The following is a 16,415-nucleotide window of genomic DNA, read 5'->3' as shown; positions in this document are numbered from 1 at the left end:
AAGTGAGATGGAGCCCCTGGAGCATTTTCAGTGATGAAATGACACATTCTGACTCACATTAGCAGGATCACTGACCCCAGTGGAGAGAGTGGCCCTGGGTGGCAGGTGTTGGGGTGGCAGCAGGGTGCAATCAGGAGAGCGGGTGGAGACTAAGGGGATGAGAAGGCATGAGGGCTGAGAGAGATGGAGAGAAGGGCTGCAGATGCAGGTGGAGGGAGAGAAGCAGTGGTAAAGAATTCTAAAGTAGTGGAATTTGAATACATTGAATACATTGTTATATCAATTTTTTATTTAATCTCTATTAGGTCTTAGCAAGATATTGTTTGCATCTAATATTTACTGCACTCTGTGGACTGAATACCTGTGGCCTCCTTATGTTATCAGGGTTAAGAAGTAACCTAGATGCCACTAATACCCAAATAAAATCGTCCTTAGGTGCTCATTCATACACACAGGCAACACTGAATGCTGATGACGGGCATTTGGACTGCCCTGAATACTTGCAACTATGAGGTGATTAATGGTTGGACACTCTGATTGAAATGTACTATATTAATGATACTTTCTCTTTTTTTGTATCCTTGATGCTCTGGCATTTGTGGCCTCCATAACTGGGGAGACATTCTCCCTCCCCTGAGTGGCCAATTCTGAGAGCCAGCTAAATGCTTGACCAGGAGCACACCTTCCCTTTGCAAACATATTCTGAACTACCTCTCTTTAAGACTACTCCAGGATATAATATTCCTCTGCTCCAATTACTCAGGACCAGGTACCAGGTTTCTAGAGACAACTCCTGTGACCCAAAGCCAACTGATGACATTATTCAGACTAGTTAATTCTAAAATGTGTCCCCAACCCCTCTGTCTTTCTCAAGGAAAATACAATAAATGCTCTGGGCCATGCTTTCTTCCACTCCTTCTGCCCCCTGGCGCTCCTTGGTGCTTCCCCATATGGCCCTCTGTGGTGTTCCATGCCCCTCCTCTCAGTAATGTAATAAAAAAAACAGCTTCTTTCAATGGCATCAGCCTCTCCACCTATCACTTAGTCACCTGGGTAAATCAAGACCCAGACACAGATCACATACAGACTGTACTTCCAACGTGCATCTTTGTATTGAGGCTATGTCTGGAATTCACAGACGGAGCTATGGAACAGAGGTCATTTTAAAGCACAAAAACTTAAAGTCTTGGCTTGGGAAAGTGAAAATGACAGCTTTGGTTATTTCAAAGCTGTTTAGGCAAATTTATACAGAAAGGATAAAATCACTACTTTGACACATGCGAGTCCCGATCTCTCAGGGGTTGTCAAGATTATGGTTAAGAAACAAGAAGAAAACTGGCCTCTGTGAAAATCTCTAGCTAGTGCCCCAAGCACACCTGCCTCAGGTACAGAAGACACCTTGTTCCTTCACCAATTGTCCCACAGTCAGCTCTCTCTCTGGCATCAAATTCCCTGAGAGTAAGTTTCCTTCTCAGACAGTCCAGGGGGACTGTCTGGACTGTTGTTTCCTTCGCTGAGTAGAAGATTTTTATTTTTGTGCAGTCCCAATAGTGTATTTTTGCTTTTGTTTCCCTTGCCTCCGGAGACAGATCTAGAGAGGTTACTGCCTGTGTTCTCTTCTAGGATGTTTATGGTTTCAGGACTCACATTTAGGTCTTTACTCCATCTCGAATTTATTTTTGTATATGGTATATGGTTCTTTCTTTTTCAAGTTGCTGGCATGATGATGGACCTGTCAGGTATGGGACTATGGAATCACTTGCGGTACACCTAACACTGTATGTTAACTTCTGGAATTAAAACCCCTACATAAAGAAGTAGGTAAGTAAGTAAGCAAGTCAGTCGGTGGAGGGGGAGTGGTGAGGGGTTCAAGGCAGAGAGTCAAGCTCAGCAAGGGGTCTCCGGGAAGGAAGACAGGAAAAATGGCTGAGCCCAGTCTGGTGTCTTCACCTGGTTTCTTCAGAAAGACCCTGGTCCAGGAGTCAGGGGGAAAGTGTAACAAAGAGCGCTGCACGCAAGATGAAAAGTGTCAGGTCACTCTGTGGTCCCGGGGAGGGCGAGGCTCTCAGGCTCTCAGGCCCCCAGGCCCCAGGGCGGGTCCGGGGCGGGGACGCTCAGGCTGGGGAGTCCCCACCTCCCCGGGTTTCACTTCTGCGTCTCCCAACCTGGCTCAGGGCCCCCTGCCTGGAGACTCGTGACGCAGCCCCAGCGCGCACTCCCATTGGGTGCAGCGTTTCTGGAGGAGCCAATCAGCGGCACCGGGTCCCGGGCTCTAAAGCCTCCGCCTCCGCCTCCGCCCCCCAGTCCAGCAGCGACGGCCAGTGTCCCCGGAGCCCGGAGATGGAGGTGGTGATGCCGCGAGCCCTCCTCGTGCTGCTGTCGGCGGCCCTGGCCGTGACCCTGACCCGGGCGGGTGAGTGCGGGCGGGAGCGAGGGGACCGGCGGGCGGGGACGCGGGACCCCGGGAAGCCGCCTCTCCGCCGCCCCCGGCCCCCCGCGGCCTGGGCTCCCCGGTCCCTCCCGCCTCCGCCCCGCCCCGGGCATCTCCCCTGGGCCCCGGGCCCCGCGGCGGGAGGGGGTCGGGCGGGGTCTCAGCCCTCGGCTCCGCAGGCTCCCACTCCCTGAGGTTTTTCCACACCGCCGTGTCCCGGCCCGGCCGCGGGGACCCCCTCTACATCTCTGTGGGCTACGTGGACGACACGCAGTTCCTGCGGTTCAACAGCGACGCGGCGAGTCCGAAGGTGGAGCCGCGGGCGCGGTGGATGGAGCAGGAGGGGCCGGAGTTTTGGGAGGAGCAGACGGAGATCGCCAAGGTGCACGCCCAGACCTCCCGATCCAACCTGCAGACGGCCCTCGGCTACTACAACCAGAGCGAGGCCGGTGAGTGACCCGGGCCGGGTCCAGTTCACGAGTCCATGAACCCCCTTGGACAGCCTGGGGTCTCCCCGAGTTCCCGGGTCTGAGATTCACCCCCGGGCCAGGAGACCGTCCTGGCCCCCTACGCGGGACGAGCCTGCAGGGACTTGCGGACAGTTTCCGAGGTCTCTGACCACTCGCCGGCCGTAGGTCCAATGCCAGGGGAGTCTAGGTGGACGGGGCTGACGGCGGGGACCGGGCTACCGGGGCGGGACTGACTGAGACGGGGGCGGGGGGGGGTTGCCCAGGGTCTCACACCTTCCAGTGGACTTCGGGCTGCGACGTGGGGCCGGACGGGCGCCTCCTCCGCGGGTATGAGCAGTTCGCGTACGACGGCGCCGATTACCTGGCCCTGGACGAGGACCTGCGCTCCTGGACCGCGGCGGACGCGGCGGCGCAGATCACCCGGCGCAAGTGGGAGGCGGCGGGCGCGGCCCAGTACTACCGGGTATACCTGCAGGGGGAGTGCGTGCAGTCGCTCCTTAAGTACCTGGAGAGAGGGAAAGAGACCCTGCAGCGCACAGGTCTGTGGGGCAGCTGGGACTCCGGGATCTCCCCTCCCGCTGGGGCTGTACCTCCTGCTATCCCTACAAAAAGGAAAATGGAATTGACACCAGAATTCCTCCCCTGCCCCACTTCTTGGATCCTGAAAGTGAAGACTTTCTTGGTTTTCAGTTCTGTACTAAAGAGAGACTCGCTCAGATAACCCATCCTTCTCTCTGGACATTTAAGGGATCCAGTCTTTATGGAGAGGGATAGAGATATCTCTGAAATAATTTAATAGCAGATTTCTTTGACCCTGGCATTCACCTTGGGCACCACTGACTGACTTCCTCCCTCAGGCCTTGCTCCCTGTCCCACACCCCACTTAATTGGAGGTCTGCCTCCAGGTTTTAAGAGGCACTGGACTTCCTCTACCTAGGTCAGGACCAGAAGTCTCTGTTGTCCCACTCAGAGACCTGGAACTTCCTACCTTAGGCTATCTTATCCTGATTCTAGATCTTCCAAAGGGATAGGAAGGTATCCCAGATCCTGGAGTTCAGGCTGGTGTCTGTATTTTGCACTCCCTCTCCCCCATTTGTCCTCTTCATTCTCAGCATGATCACAACAGTGCTGCTTAGGTGGCCCACCCGGTATAATGCAAATTTGTAAATTTTCTGACCCTTCTCCTTAGATCCTCCAAAAATCTACCTGACCCGCCACCCCGTCTCTGACCATGAGGTCACCCTGAGGTGCTGGGCGCTGGGCTTCTACCCTGCGGAGATCACCCTGACCTGGCAGTGCGATGGGGAGGACCAGACCCAGGACACAGAGGTTGTGGACACCAGGCCTGCAGGAGATGGGACCTTCCAGAAGTGGGCAGCTGTGGTGGTGCCCTCTGGACAGGAGCAGAGATACACGTGCCACGTGCAGCATGAGGGGCTGGCGGAGCCTGTCACTCGGAGATGGGGTAAGGAGGGCCTCGGGGTAGAGCTTCTACTCAGGGCAAGTGGAGCTCTTCTGGAGAATTTCAGCAGAGTCAGGTCTCAAGCCAGAGGCTGGACCCTCATCCTCCCTCCCCTTTCCAGAGCCTTCCCCTCTGTCCACCATAGTCATCGTCAGCATTGCTGCTCTGGTTCTCCTCGTGGTCGCTGGGGTGATTGGAGCTGTGATCTGGAGGAAGCAGCGCTCGGGTAGGGAACCGACTGAATACTCTGTGTTTTCCTGTCCTGTTGGGGGGTTTCCTAGGGAGCACGCTGTCCTGCCTTGTTAACGGGAGGTGTCGTCCATATGCGGTTACTCTCCCACACTGGAGCTGTGTACTCACACTCACTGTGCAGCAAACACTTGGGAAAATGAAGGCCAGAGTTTCACCTTGGTGATTCTGGTGACGGGGACTGATTCCCAGCCGTCACAGGACAGAGCGGAAGGCCCCTGCTGAGGACAGACCTCCAGCAAGTCAGGTGGTCCAGTGACCCCTCACCTCATGGCTTGTCTCCTGACCCTGACCTGGGCGGTCAGTCAGAATTCTGCAGACTCACTCTGCACCAGGACTGGGAGCTTCCTCGAGGATCTCCTGGCCCAGCCCTGTGCCCGGCCTCTCACATGATGTTTTCTTCCCACAGGAGGAAAAGGACCAGGCTACTCTCATGCTGCACGTGAGTATGCAGGGAGTGATCCCTGAGACCCCGGGGGAGTGTAGACAGGACCCCATGGGGAGCTCACCCCCACAGCTTCTCCTTTAGTCTCACCTCCTGTGAGCTCTGACCACGTCCTGTTTATTCTCCTCTAGGCGATGACAGTGCCCAGGGCTCTGATGTGTCTCTGACAGCTCCTAGAGGTGAGACCCCAGAGACCCTGAAGTGGGGAGGGTTGGGGCACTGGGGACCAGATGAGCGCGAGGGGGCTGTTGAGAATGTCAGCACTTATGTGACCGACCTCAATTTGTACTTGATTTTTTCTCACAGTGTGAGACCAGCTGCCCTGTGGGGACTGAGCGATGCAAGATGTGTTCACATCTCACGTGATGACATCAACAACCCTGGCTTGTCTCTGCAAACAGTGTCAGGATGTGCCTGTGTCCCTAGGAGCATAATGTGAGGAGGTGGGGAGATTGGCCCACCCTGCCCACCATGACCTGTCCCTAATCTGATGTGCGCTCTCTTCTCTGATGTGCTTTCCTGTCCAGCAGAGGGAGGGCTGGACCATCTCCATCCCTGTCTTTGTTTCATGTTGAGTACTAATGACTTACTACCCTATTGAAAATAAGGATCCATGGGGATCCCTGGGTGGCTCAGCAGTTTAACACCTGCCTTCAGCCCAGGGCATGATCCTGGAGTCCCAGATCGAGTCCCACATCGGGCTCCTTTCATGGAACCTGCTTCTCCCTTTGCCTGTGTCTCTGCCATTCTCTCTCTCTCTCTTATCTCTCATGAATAAATATATAAAATCTTTTTTAAAAAAATAAGGATCCAGATAGGGGTTTGTGTTTCCTAAGTCTTGGGATGTGGGGCTGCTAAGGTAATAAAAGATTTCTGAAGTTGCGAGAGCAAATAAATGGAAGCCCTGAGAACCTTCCAGAATCCTCATGTTTGCTGTGCTGAATCAGTTGCAGTTGGGGGCTGAAAGCTGTCAGGAGCCTAGAGGGGACGGTGCCAGTGCCCAGTAGGTGCTCAGTACATACTGGGTGAGTCGTGTTCAGGCCTCAGCGGGGTCCTCTCTTCTCCGTGTCCTTGCCCCTTCTATAGAAGCTTGTCTCACCAGGACCTGTGATCACAGGGACTTGGACGTCACCTGTTACCAGGACCTTCTGTAGCCAGAGCTTCCTGAGACTGGGTCAGCCTGCTAGACTCAGGTCTGGGTCACAGCATAGCCCCCATTTTGTTTCTTCCTTTTTTTCTTTTTTTTTTTTTTTGAGTTGTTCCTCTAGAGCCTCATGCCTGCTCTTGCTCTTGTGTCCAAGTTCCTGTCCCATTGTCCCCTGGTGACCCCATTGGTTACAGCAGCAGGTGTCCTTTGGGCTCCCGTCCCCACAGGCCTAGGTCGTCCCCTGCACACAGGAGTCCCCGAGGTTTGGAGAGATGAACTTCCAGATCCATCCAGTCTCCCCCTCCCTCCCCAGCTGCTTTCTGGATTATTGTTCACATCCTGAGGTAGAGAGGGGAGAAGTCAGAGGTTCTCCTCCTCATAAGCGTCCAGGAGTTTCTGCCTCCTCTGCTGCTCTGCCCTCCCTCCCCGCCCTGGGCCCCGTGATCCCTGTGGGATTTATAAAGCAGAGTGTAACGTAGATTTCTCTGTGGCTGGAGAAGAGGACCCAGGAAGCCCAAGTGCAGGGTGCCTGAGGAGTGAACTCTGTGCGTGGTGTGTGCAGGAGAAACGGTGTGGGGGTGGGAGCTGAGGGAGGGAGGTGTGGGCAGCCCCATGAGGAGAGAGAGGGGGCACTGATGACCAGTGGCTGGTGGGGGGCAGGAGCTGCCACAGAACAGCTGTGCCCCAGGCGCTTCTAGAAGAGGGAGACCCTCTTCCTGCGCATTCATTCAGCTGTAACTGTCCTGTGTCACATGCAGGACACACTGTTTGCATCTGGGCAGCTCAGTGAGACTCAGGTGAGGCAAACCTGCTGGTCTCCTGGAGAGTATGTTCTAGTGGTCGGGGGAGACTACACCTGACCCAGGCTGGTGGGTGATTGGGGCAGTGACCCCCTTCTGTAGTAGGAAATCCGAGTGTAGCTCATGTCTCCCCCAAAGCATACCAACTAATAGCATGCTCATGACTGGAAGCCTCACGGAGAACATGAGCAGTTGCTTACACTGTGTGTTACGGGTAGTGTGTATTGTGTTCTTACGATGAGCGAAGCTGCAATAAATTAGCAAATCATAAGGAAGGGAAACACCGCGGATAGTACTTACAGTAAAAAAGTCCTCATACAGGTGCACACGCACAGTCCCAACCCGTGTAATTCAGACATGAACTGTGTGTGTGTGTGTGTGTGTGTGTGTGTGTGTGTGTGTGTGTGTAAGCACAGTAAGGGAGGTGTAGACATTGGAAGTAGGTAGGAGCCTTGAGGAAGGTGACCCAGAGAGAACCTGCTCTAGGACAGGGACGGTGGCCACCTTACTGCAGGGATTGGGGGAGCCTCCCTGAGAAGGTGACCTGGGAGAGATTGGAGGACATGAATTGTGTAAGAGGATGTCTGGGGGAAGTTCTTTCCAGGCAGGGAACCTCCATGCTCAAGCTCCAGGGCAGGAGCCTGTCCCATGTTTGAGGGAGGGTGAGGAGGCCCCTGGGGCTGGAGCAGAGAGCAAGGGGGATGACATGACGTCACGTCATGGAGCCTGAGGACAGTAGAAGGGTTTTGAGTTTTCTCTGAGTGAGATGTGGAGTTATAAGAATGAACAGATCAATTCATTGAATTTCTTTACCAGCACCTGTTTGCTGCGTGCAGAATTGAGAGGTGAAGGGGAGCAACTAGTAGGGAACCTGTAGGACCCAGGGCAGTGTCCCAGGAGGGGGATGGGGGCTGAACATCTGGAATGTGGGGAGGGAAGATAATAGGAAATGAGTGGGTGCTGGATATGTTTACAGGTGAATTTTGCAGCATTTCCTAAGGCATTCCTTCTGGGGGGTGAGAGGGAGGGATCAAGGAGGGCATCCGGTATTTCAGACTGCAAGGAGAAGTGTGCAGTGCCTTCCATGGAGATGAAGGAGACACTGGAATCAGGACATTGGGAAGCAGCATCACAGACATCCACTTAGGAATGTGGAATCTGGGCTATAAGAAATGCAGCTGATGTCAGTTGGATACAGAGATATCAAGATTGGAGAATTATACTTGGGAAGTGGCTCCACATCAATCAGTTTCAGAGCCTTCAGCAGAGATGAGGACACCAAGGGTGTGATGGCCATAGAAGAGAAAGGAACAGGCCCAATCCCTGGACTGCTCGGGGCTAAGCAAGCTGATCAGAGCGTACCCCCACAGAGCGTACTGCTCTGTCTGGTTCTGCATCTAGTAGGTGCATAGAACAGAGAGGCCCAGCCTTCAGTGAGCACAGGGATTTCCTGGACTGTGCAGATCTAGAGAGGCTGGAGCACAGTGTGAGATTCGGGGTTTCTACAAGGTTGCTGCTGCTGCTGTTGGTCTTCAGATCACACATTGAGTAGCAAGCACATGAAGCAGGGTCCCCCGAGTCCCAATTTGAAGACTTCTGGCAAAGCAATGGTAATCAAGGCGGTGTCAGGGGATTGGTTCAAGATGGCAGCTTACAAACATCCTGAACCCATCTTCTTCCATGGACCCAATAGATTTTCAACTACTTGTGGAACAATCTCCTCTAAAGAAGATCTAAGCCTCCACAGCAAAGGATAAAAGGGCAGCATCAACACAGGTAAGAGAGGCAGAGACATTCTTGCCAAAACCAAAAAACTAGAAAATCCACCCCAGGCCTGAGAATCCAAAATATTGTGGCATCACAAAAATACACAACTTTGCTGAGAAGCAAGGGGTCTGTGCTCTACACCAGACACTAAACCCTGGGTCCTCCACAGGAGAGACGAGCCCCTCATGTGCCTGGCTTTGAAAACCAAAGGGATCATATTCAGGAAAACCACAAAACTCCAGGAAATGAAGAACTCACTCTTAAAGTTTGTGTGCAGTCTCACTCACCTCTGACTCAGTTCAAACACCAGTTTGAAAAGTTCCTAGGACACAAGTGAGGGAGATCCACTCACTAATCTTTTTCTTTTCCTATCAAGTCCAGTATAGTTAGCATACAGTGTTATATTAGCTTCTGATGTACAGATTCAACAGTTCTATACATTACATCATGATTGTCAGGATAAGTGTACTGTTATATCTGATAAAGGTTTAGTATCTAAAACTTAGGAAGAACTTCTCAAACTCAACACCTCAAAACCAAATAATCAAATTAAGAAATGGGCAGAAGACACGAATAGACATTTTCCCAAAGGCATCCAGATGGCTTGCAGACACATGAAAGATGCTCAATATCACTCACCATCAGGGAAACACAAATCAAAACCATGATGAAATACCACCTCACACCTGTCAGAATGGAGAACATTCACAACACAGGAAACAACATATGTTGGCAAGGATGCGGAGAAAGAAACCCTCCTGCACTGTTGGAAGAATGAAAACTGGTGCAGCCACTCTAGAAAACAGTATTGAAGTTCCTCATAAAGGTAAAAATAGAGCTACCCCATGATTCAGCAATTGCACTAGTAGGTATTTACCCAAAGGATACAAAAATGCAGATTAAAAGGGTACATGCACCCTGATTTTTTTTTAAGATTTTATTTATTTATCCATGAGAGACACAGAGAGAGAGAGAGAGAGGTAGAGACACAGGTAGAGGGAGAAGCAGGCTCCCTGCAGAGAGCCCGATATGGAACTCGATCCCAGGACTCCAGGATCACCCCCTGGGCTGAAGGCAGGAGCTAAACTGCTGAGCCACCCGGGGATCCTCCTTGTTCCTGATCTTAAAGGAAAAACTTCCATCCTTGTTCGTTTCATATAAAGACACCTGGAGCATATTCATCTCTGGCTTTTATTATGTTGAGGTAGTTTCCTTCCATTCCTATTTGTTGAATGTTTTTATGATAAAAGAGTGTTGAATTTTGTCAAATGCTTCTTTTCTGCATCAACTGAAATAATCATGTGTTTTCCCCTTCATTCTCCTAATGCGCTGTATTAGATTGCTTGATGCTCACACGTTGACATGTATTTGCATTCCAAGAATAGTCAGTGTATCGTGGTGATGCTGCTGAGTTCCGTTTGCTGGTATTTTGCTGGTGATACCTATGTGGATATTCCTAAGAGATACTGGCCTGTAGTATCCTTGTATTGTCTCTGTCTGGCTTTGGTGTTAGGACAATGCTGGCCTCATGCGATAAATTGGAAGTGTTCTCTCTGCAGTTTTGTGGTAGAGTTTCATTATTTTTTTAAAGATTCATTTACTTATTCATGGAGACACAGAGAGAGAAAAAGAGAGAGGCAGAGACATAGGCAGAGGGAGAAGCAGGCTCCCTCCAGGCAGCCTGAGGCAGGACTCCATCTCAGGACCCTGAGATCACGATTCAACCAAAAGGCAGATGCTCAACCGCTGAGCCACTCAGGCATCCTGTGGTCAAGTTTTAGAAGGATTGGTCTTCTTTTATGGTAGGATTCACAGTGAATCCATCAGATCCGGGGCTTCCTTTTGTAGGAGATATTTGATGATTGATTCAAAATCCTACTGGTTATGGTTCTATTCAGTTATTCTATTTCTTTGTGATGCGGTTTTGATAGGTTTTTTTGTTTCTAAGCATCTGTTCATCTCATCTAGGTCATCCAGTTTGATGCTACATACCTGTTCATTGCACTGCTAATCATCTTTAATTCTGTAGAATAGGCAGTAATATCCCCACTGACATTTCTGATTTTTAGCAATTTTAGTCTTGTCTCTTTGTCTTAGTCAATCTAGCTAACTGTTGGTCAATTCTGTAGATCTTTCTAAGAACCAACTTTTGGGTTCATTGATTTTCCCAATTGTTTTTCTATGCCCTGCTTAATTGATCTCTACTCTAATACTTATTATTGCCTTTCTTCTACTAACTTTGTGTTTTGTTTGTCTTTTTCTACTTCATTAAGTTTAGAGTTTGGCTGTTGACTTGAGATCTTTTTTTAAAAACTTATTATATTTTAATTGAATTATAATTAACTCAGAGTGTTATATTAGTCAGATGTAGAATGGAATGATTCAACAATTCTATACATCTATATACATTGCTCATCTCATTACTATAATTGTTCTCTTAGTCCCCTTCACCTTTCATCCCTCCCCAACGACCGCCCCTCTGGCAGCATCCGGTTTGTTCTCCACATTTAAGAATCTCTGTTTTACTTTGTCTCTTTTTTTCTTTGTTTTGTTTCTTAAATTCCACATAGGAAAGACATCATATGGTGTTTGTCCTTCTTGGACTTATTTCACTTAACATTATACCTTCTACATCCATCCATGTTGTTGCAAATGGCAAGATTTCATTCTTATTCATGGCTCCATAATACTCATACCTGTAAATGCATACATAATATCACAACTTCTTTATCCCTTCCCTCTATGTATGGACACCTGGGCTGCTTCCATATCTGGGCTACTGTAAACAGTGATGCAATAAACATAGGGATGCATATATCTTTTCAAATTAGTGTTTTCATTTTCCTTGGGTGAGTACTCAGTTGTGGAATTAATGGATCATATAGTAATCATATTTTCAATCTTCTGAGGAACCTCCGTACTGTTTTCCACAATGGTTGCACCAGTTTGCATTCACAACAGTGCATGAGAGTTCTTTGTTCTACACATCCTTACCAGCACTTGTTCTTTCTTGTGGTTTTGATTTTAGCTATTCTGATGGATGTAAGGTGATATCTCATTGTGGGTTTTTTAAATGTGTTTAAATATTTTTAAGGGTTTAAAAAGTGTTTATAGTTTGTAATTCCTAGTTGGAAAACATCATCTGAATGAATACCCTAGTGGCAAACCACTATAGAATGTTTCAGTTGCATGTGGGGCAGAGGGGTAAGGATTCTCTTCACAGCACCCAGCTTTCTTCATGAGAAGGTCAGAGGTACACTAGTTTGTATTATAGCAACATTCATTAGGTGATGGAAGTTACTTTGCCTTCAGCAAGGGCTTTATTTGTCAGAAGGACATTATGCTTGACCTCCAAATTTGGCTGACAATTTCTGATGAGATTCATAACCTTTGGGTTGCTCTAATATTTTGACATATTTGCTGGGTTCTGGACTCTATCCTGGAAGGCCACCTAACTTCTGGATCCTGCATGGCTGCAAGAACCTCTGGGTCACTAAGACTCTCAGTTGAGCCCAAATATTCCTGCCATTCCAGGCATCCTCCCCCCTGCCTTTCCAGGCATTTCTCCAGGAAAATTACTAGGCATTAGCCCAGGAGAGCCACCTAGGAAAGAGCCATACACTGAGCTCCTGATTGTTGTCTGGCTTCTTCCTCCCCCTGGGCTCTCTCATGTTCTTACGAGCCTCTTAACCCTTTTCTATTCTTTCTTTGATCTCTCACTCTTCATGTTTTCGCTCATACTTCCTCCGATGTTCAACAATTTTCTGGGCCCTCGGTTGAGCTTCTTTCAGCATTGCACTAGCATCTTCATCATAATCCAGTTTACAAGCAAGGGCAAGATCATGTGCTGCTTCTTCCCAATGATCCAGAAGTCTGTGTACTTTCCCCTCGCCACTTGTTTTTGTTTTTGTTGTTGTTGTTTTTTTTTTTAAGATTTCATTTATTTATTCATGAGAGACACAGAAAGAAAGGCAGAGACACAGGCAGAGAGAGAGAAGCAGGCTCCATGCAAGGATCCTGATTTGGGACTCGATCCCGGGACTCTGGGATCATGGCCTGAGCCAAAGACAGACACTCAACCGTTGAGCCACCCAGGTGTCCCTTCCCTCGCCACTTGCAAAGCTAGCTGAATCGGGATTTATTTCAGTAGCCCTGTCACAGTCTCGAATGGCAGCATTTGGCTTCTGTAATTTGACAAAGACACGGGCTCTCGGCATACAAAATGGCCAAACGAGAATTCAGTTTGATGGCATCTGTGAACAAGTCAATGGCTTTCTGTAGGTCACCATCATGTAGGGCATCAATGGCAGCCCCTTTTTTATCGTTTGCTTGATCCATCATTTCCTCAGTTATCTCTACATTTTCATCTCCCATTTCCTGAGGGGCATCAGTATCTGGTTCAGTCACACCGTCGTTGTCAATTTCTAGATCACTTTCTAGATGGTTCCTCTGTCTTTATGTTTTCCTCTGCCTTCTGTTTTTAATTCCTTGATATTGTCTTCTGATTTAGTTTTATAAGTAGCAGGTGGTATTTTACCCCCCATGGTCTCCACCCACTCCCACAGGAAGCGCATTTCCTTGGTAGGCAGAATGCTCAGATCCTGCTTACACATTTTCATGAAGGCCCAAAGCTCGCTCACTGCAGGGGTCCATGGTCCAGAGGTGGTGGCAGGGGGCAGGCATGGCTGAGGTCGCAGCCTGATTCCAGGTGCGAGTACTAGCTCAGCGTGACCGTGTGGAAGGAGGCCGCTGCCTCTCATTGTGTGTTTGATTTGTGTTTGCCAGATGATGAGTGGTGTTGAGCATCTTTTCAAGTACTTGTTTGTCTTCTTTGGAAAAAAAGGCTCTTCGTGTCCTCTGCCCACTTTAAATTGGTTTATTTTGTTGAGTGGGTGTTTTGTTCTTGTTGAGTTATATACATTCTTCATATATTTTGGGTATGCACCTTTATTGAATATATTTTTGCCAATATCTTCTCCCATTCAGTAGGTTGCCTTTGTTTTATTGAGGTTTTCTTTCACTATGCTAAAGCTTTGTATTTTGATGTAGTTACAACTGTTTGATTTTTCTTGGTTTCCTAAGCCACAGGAAACATTCCTAGAAAATTGTTTCTATGGCTGATGTCAGGGATATAACTGCCTATGTTCTCCTCTAGAAATCTTACATTTTTAGGTCTCACGTTTAGTTCTTTCCCCCATTTTGAGTTTATTTTGGGGTATGGTGTGAGAAATAGTCCAGTTTCATTCTCGTGAAGTAGGTGTTGCTTTCCAGCACCATTGGTTGAAGATACTGTCTTTTTCCCTACTGTATATTGTTGACTCCTTTGCTGTATGTAGATCATTTGACCACGGAAGTGTTGGTTTATTTCTGAATTCTTTCACTTTCTCCTCTTCCTTCGTCTTTTCATCTTCTTTTTTAATTTTATTAAGAAATCTATATGTTTAGTTATTCATTTATTTTAGAGAGAGCATGTCAACTCAAGCAGAGGGAGAAGCAGAAGGGGAAGGATGTGGAGGGGGAAGGACTCTCAAGCAGACTCTGTGCTGAGTGCAGGCTCCATCTCACAACCCTGAGATCATGAGATCATGAACTGAGCTGAAGCCAAGAGTCAGAGGCTTAACTGATGGAGCCATCAGATGCCCCTTCTTTTATATGTAAGTATTTGCAGCTCTGAATCTCCCTCTTAGTACTGCTTTCACTGCATCCTGTAAGTGTCAGTATGTTGTGCTTCATTTGTATTTGTCTCAAAATATTTCCTAATTTCCTCCTGGTTTCCTTTACACCCATTGGTTATTTAAGGGGGTGTTGTTAACATTTCACAAATTTGCGGAATTTCCAGTTTTCCATCTTTTTTAAAAAAGGATTTTATTTATTTATTCGTGAGAGACACAGAGAGAGAGAGAGGCAAAGACACAGGCAGAGGGAGAAGCAGGCCCCATACAGGGATCCTGACGTGGGACTCAATCCCGGGTCTCCAGGATCACACCCTGGGCTGAAGGCGGCGCTAAACTGCTGAACCACCCAGGCTGCCCCCAGTTTTCCATATTCTATTGATTTCCACTTTCAACCCATTTTAGTTGGAGAAGATAGTTTGTATGATACCTTTCAAATCTATGAAACTTAATTTGTAGCCTAGCACATGATCAATACTGGAGAACATCCATCCAGGTGATTTGAGAGACCATATAGTCTGTTGTTTTGGTTAGAGTGTTGTGTGTATGTGTATTACCTCTAGTTGGATTACTGTGTTGTTCAAGTCCTCTATGTCCTCTATTTCTCTTCTGTCTGGTGGTTCTAACCATCATTAAGAATAGGGTATTGAAGGGGGCAGCCCCTATGGCTCAGTGGTTTGGTGCCACCTTCAGCCCGGGTTATGATCCTGGAGACCCAGGATCGAGTCCCACGTCGGGCTCCCTGCATGGAGCCTGCTTCTCCCTCTACCTGTGTCTCTGCCTCTCTTTCTGTGTCTGTCTTGAATAATTAAATAAAATCTTAAAAAAAAAAAAAAGAATAGGGTATTGAAGCCTCCAACTATGATTATAGAACTGTGCATTCCTCCCTTTGGTCTGTCAGTTTTTCCTTCATGTGTTTTGAGGACCTTTTATTAGGTGTGTAAATGTTTAAAATGATTATATTTTCTTTTACTGAATATTCTCTCAAAGTGCAATGTTGTCTTTTGTAAGTTTTTTTTTTCTTTTGTAAGTTTTTTAATTGAAAGCCTGCTTTGGTTCCTATTTCATTTCCTGATAGTACCCTGGGTTTTGATTGCTGGATCATGTGGTAGTTCTATTTAAAATTTTTTTCCAGGGCAGCCCCTGTGGCGCAGCGGTTTGGCGCTGCCTGCAGCCTGGGGTGTGATCCTGGAGACCGGGGATCGAGTCCCACATCAGGCTTCCTGCATGGAGCCTGCTTCTCCCTCTCCCTCTGTCTCTGCCTCTCTCTCTGTGTCTATGAATAAATAAATAAAATCTTTAAAATAAATAAATAAATAAATAAAATTTTTTTCCAGGGCAACCCCGGTGGCTCAGGGGTTTGGCGCCCCCTTCAGCCCAGGGCCAGATCCTGGAGACCTGTGATCACATCCCACGTCGGGTTCCCTGCATGGAGCCTGCTTCTCCCTCTACCTGTGTCTCTGCCTCTCTTTCTGTGTGTGTGTCTCTCTCATTAATAAATAAATAAAATCTTTAAAAAAATTTTTTTCCGGGAGGTTCCACACTCTTCCATACCACCAATAGTGACAAGGATTTCCTTGTCTCCACACCCTCCCCCATCTGTTCCCTGGTCCTCTTATAATAGCCATTCTAACAGGTGTGACATGATGTTTCACTGAGGTTTAGATTTGCCTTTTCATAATAACCAGTGATATCGAGCACCTTTTCGGGTACCTGTTGACAATGTGTATGTCTCCTTTGAAAAAATGTCTATTCAGATTTGTTGCCTATTTTTAAATTGCATCATTTGTTTTTCCCTCTTGATTTCTTTGTGCTACTTATATATTTTGGATATTAAACTCTTACCAGATAATGAGTGCCAAATATTTTTTCCCACTCCATAGGTTGCCTTTACATGTTTCATTAGATGGTTTCCTTTGCTGTGTAGAAGCTTTTTCATAGATGTAGTCCCACTTGATTTTAGCTTTTGTGT

The 16,415-nt window shown here is 48.0% G+C and overlaps 1 protein-coding gene, 1 long non-coding RNA gene and 2 pseudogenes across 2 annotated transcripts; 2 read left to right on the top strand and 2 right to left on the bottom strand.

The window, feature by feature from the left end:
• The first annotated feature begins 2,255 nt into the window (after positions 1–2,255).
• Positions 2,256–5,984, top strand: LOC144317807 (DLA class I histocompatibility antigen, A9/A9 alpha chain-like). Its single transcript, XM_077904738.1, has 8 exons — positions 2,256–2,413; positions 2,611–2,880; positions 3,165–3,440; positions 4,091–4,366; positions 4,485–4,589; positions 5,022–5,054; positions 5,189–5,236; positions 5,364–5,984. Exons 1-8 carry the CDS (start codon positions 2,341–2,343, stop codon positions 5,366–5,368), a joined length of 1,086 nt encoding a protein of 361 aa, XP_077760864.1. The 5' UTR covers positions 2,256–2,340; the 3' UTR covers positions 5,369–5,984.
• Positions 5,985–6,826: 842 nt separating this feature from the next.
• Positions 6,827–15,964, top strand: LOC144317820 (uncharacterized). The gene is made up of 3 exons (XR_013383764.1): positions 6,827–8,780; positions 14,234–14,425; positions 15,781–15,964. It is a non-coding gene; the product is annotated as an uncharacterized LOC144317820 (long non-coding RNA).
• Positions 12,110–12,694, bottom strand: LOC144317817 (hsc70-interacting protein pseudogene; annotated as a pseudogene).
• On the bottom strand, positions 12,694–13,424 carry LOC144317812 (hsc70-interacting protein pseudogene; annotated as a pseudogene).
• Positions 15,965–16,415: the final 451 nt, after the last annotated feature.

The sequence above is a fragment of the Canis aureus genome, chromosome 7 (genome assembly GCF_053574225.1).
Source record: "Canis aureus isolate CA01 chromosome 7, VMU_Caureus_v.1.0, whole genome shotgun sequence".
In the NCBI taxonomy this organism is placed as follows: Eukaryota; Metazoa; Chordata; class Mammalia; order Carnivora; family Canidae; genus Canis; species Canis aureus.
The sequence above is the reverse complement of the archived record's forward strand: the minus strand, read 5'-3'. Positions and strand labels throughout refer to the sequence as shown.

What these genes read in the sequence shown, in the direction of transcription:
- LOC144317807 (XM_077904738.1), top strand. Translation starts at nt 2,341, where the DNA reads ATGGAGGTGGTGATGCCGCGAGCCCTCCTCGTGCTGCTGTCGGCGGCC. An exon ending in CTACAACCAGAGCGAGGCCG is followed by an intron (nt 2,881 to 3,164) that starts GTGAGTGACCCG and finishes GGGGTTGCCCAG; the next exon opens with GGTCTCACACCTTCCAGTGG. An exon ending in AGGCTACTCTCATGCTGCAC is followed by an intron (nt 5,055 to 5,188) that starts GTGAGTATGCAG and finishes ATTCTCCTCTAG; the next exon opens with GCGATGACAGTGCCCAGGGC.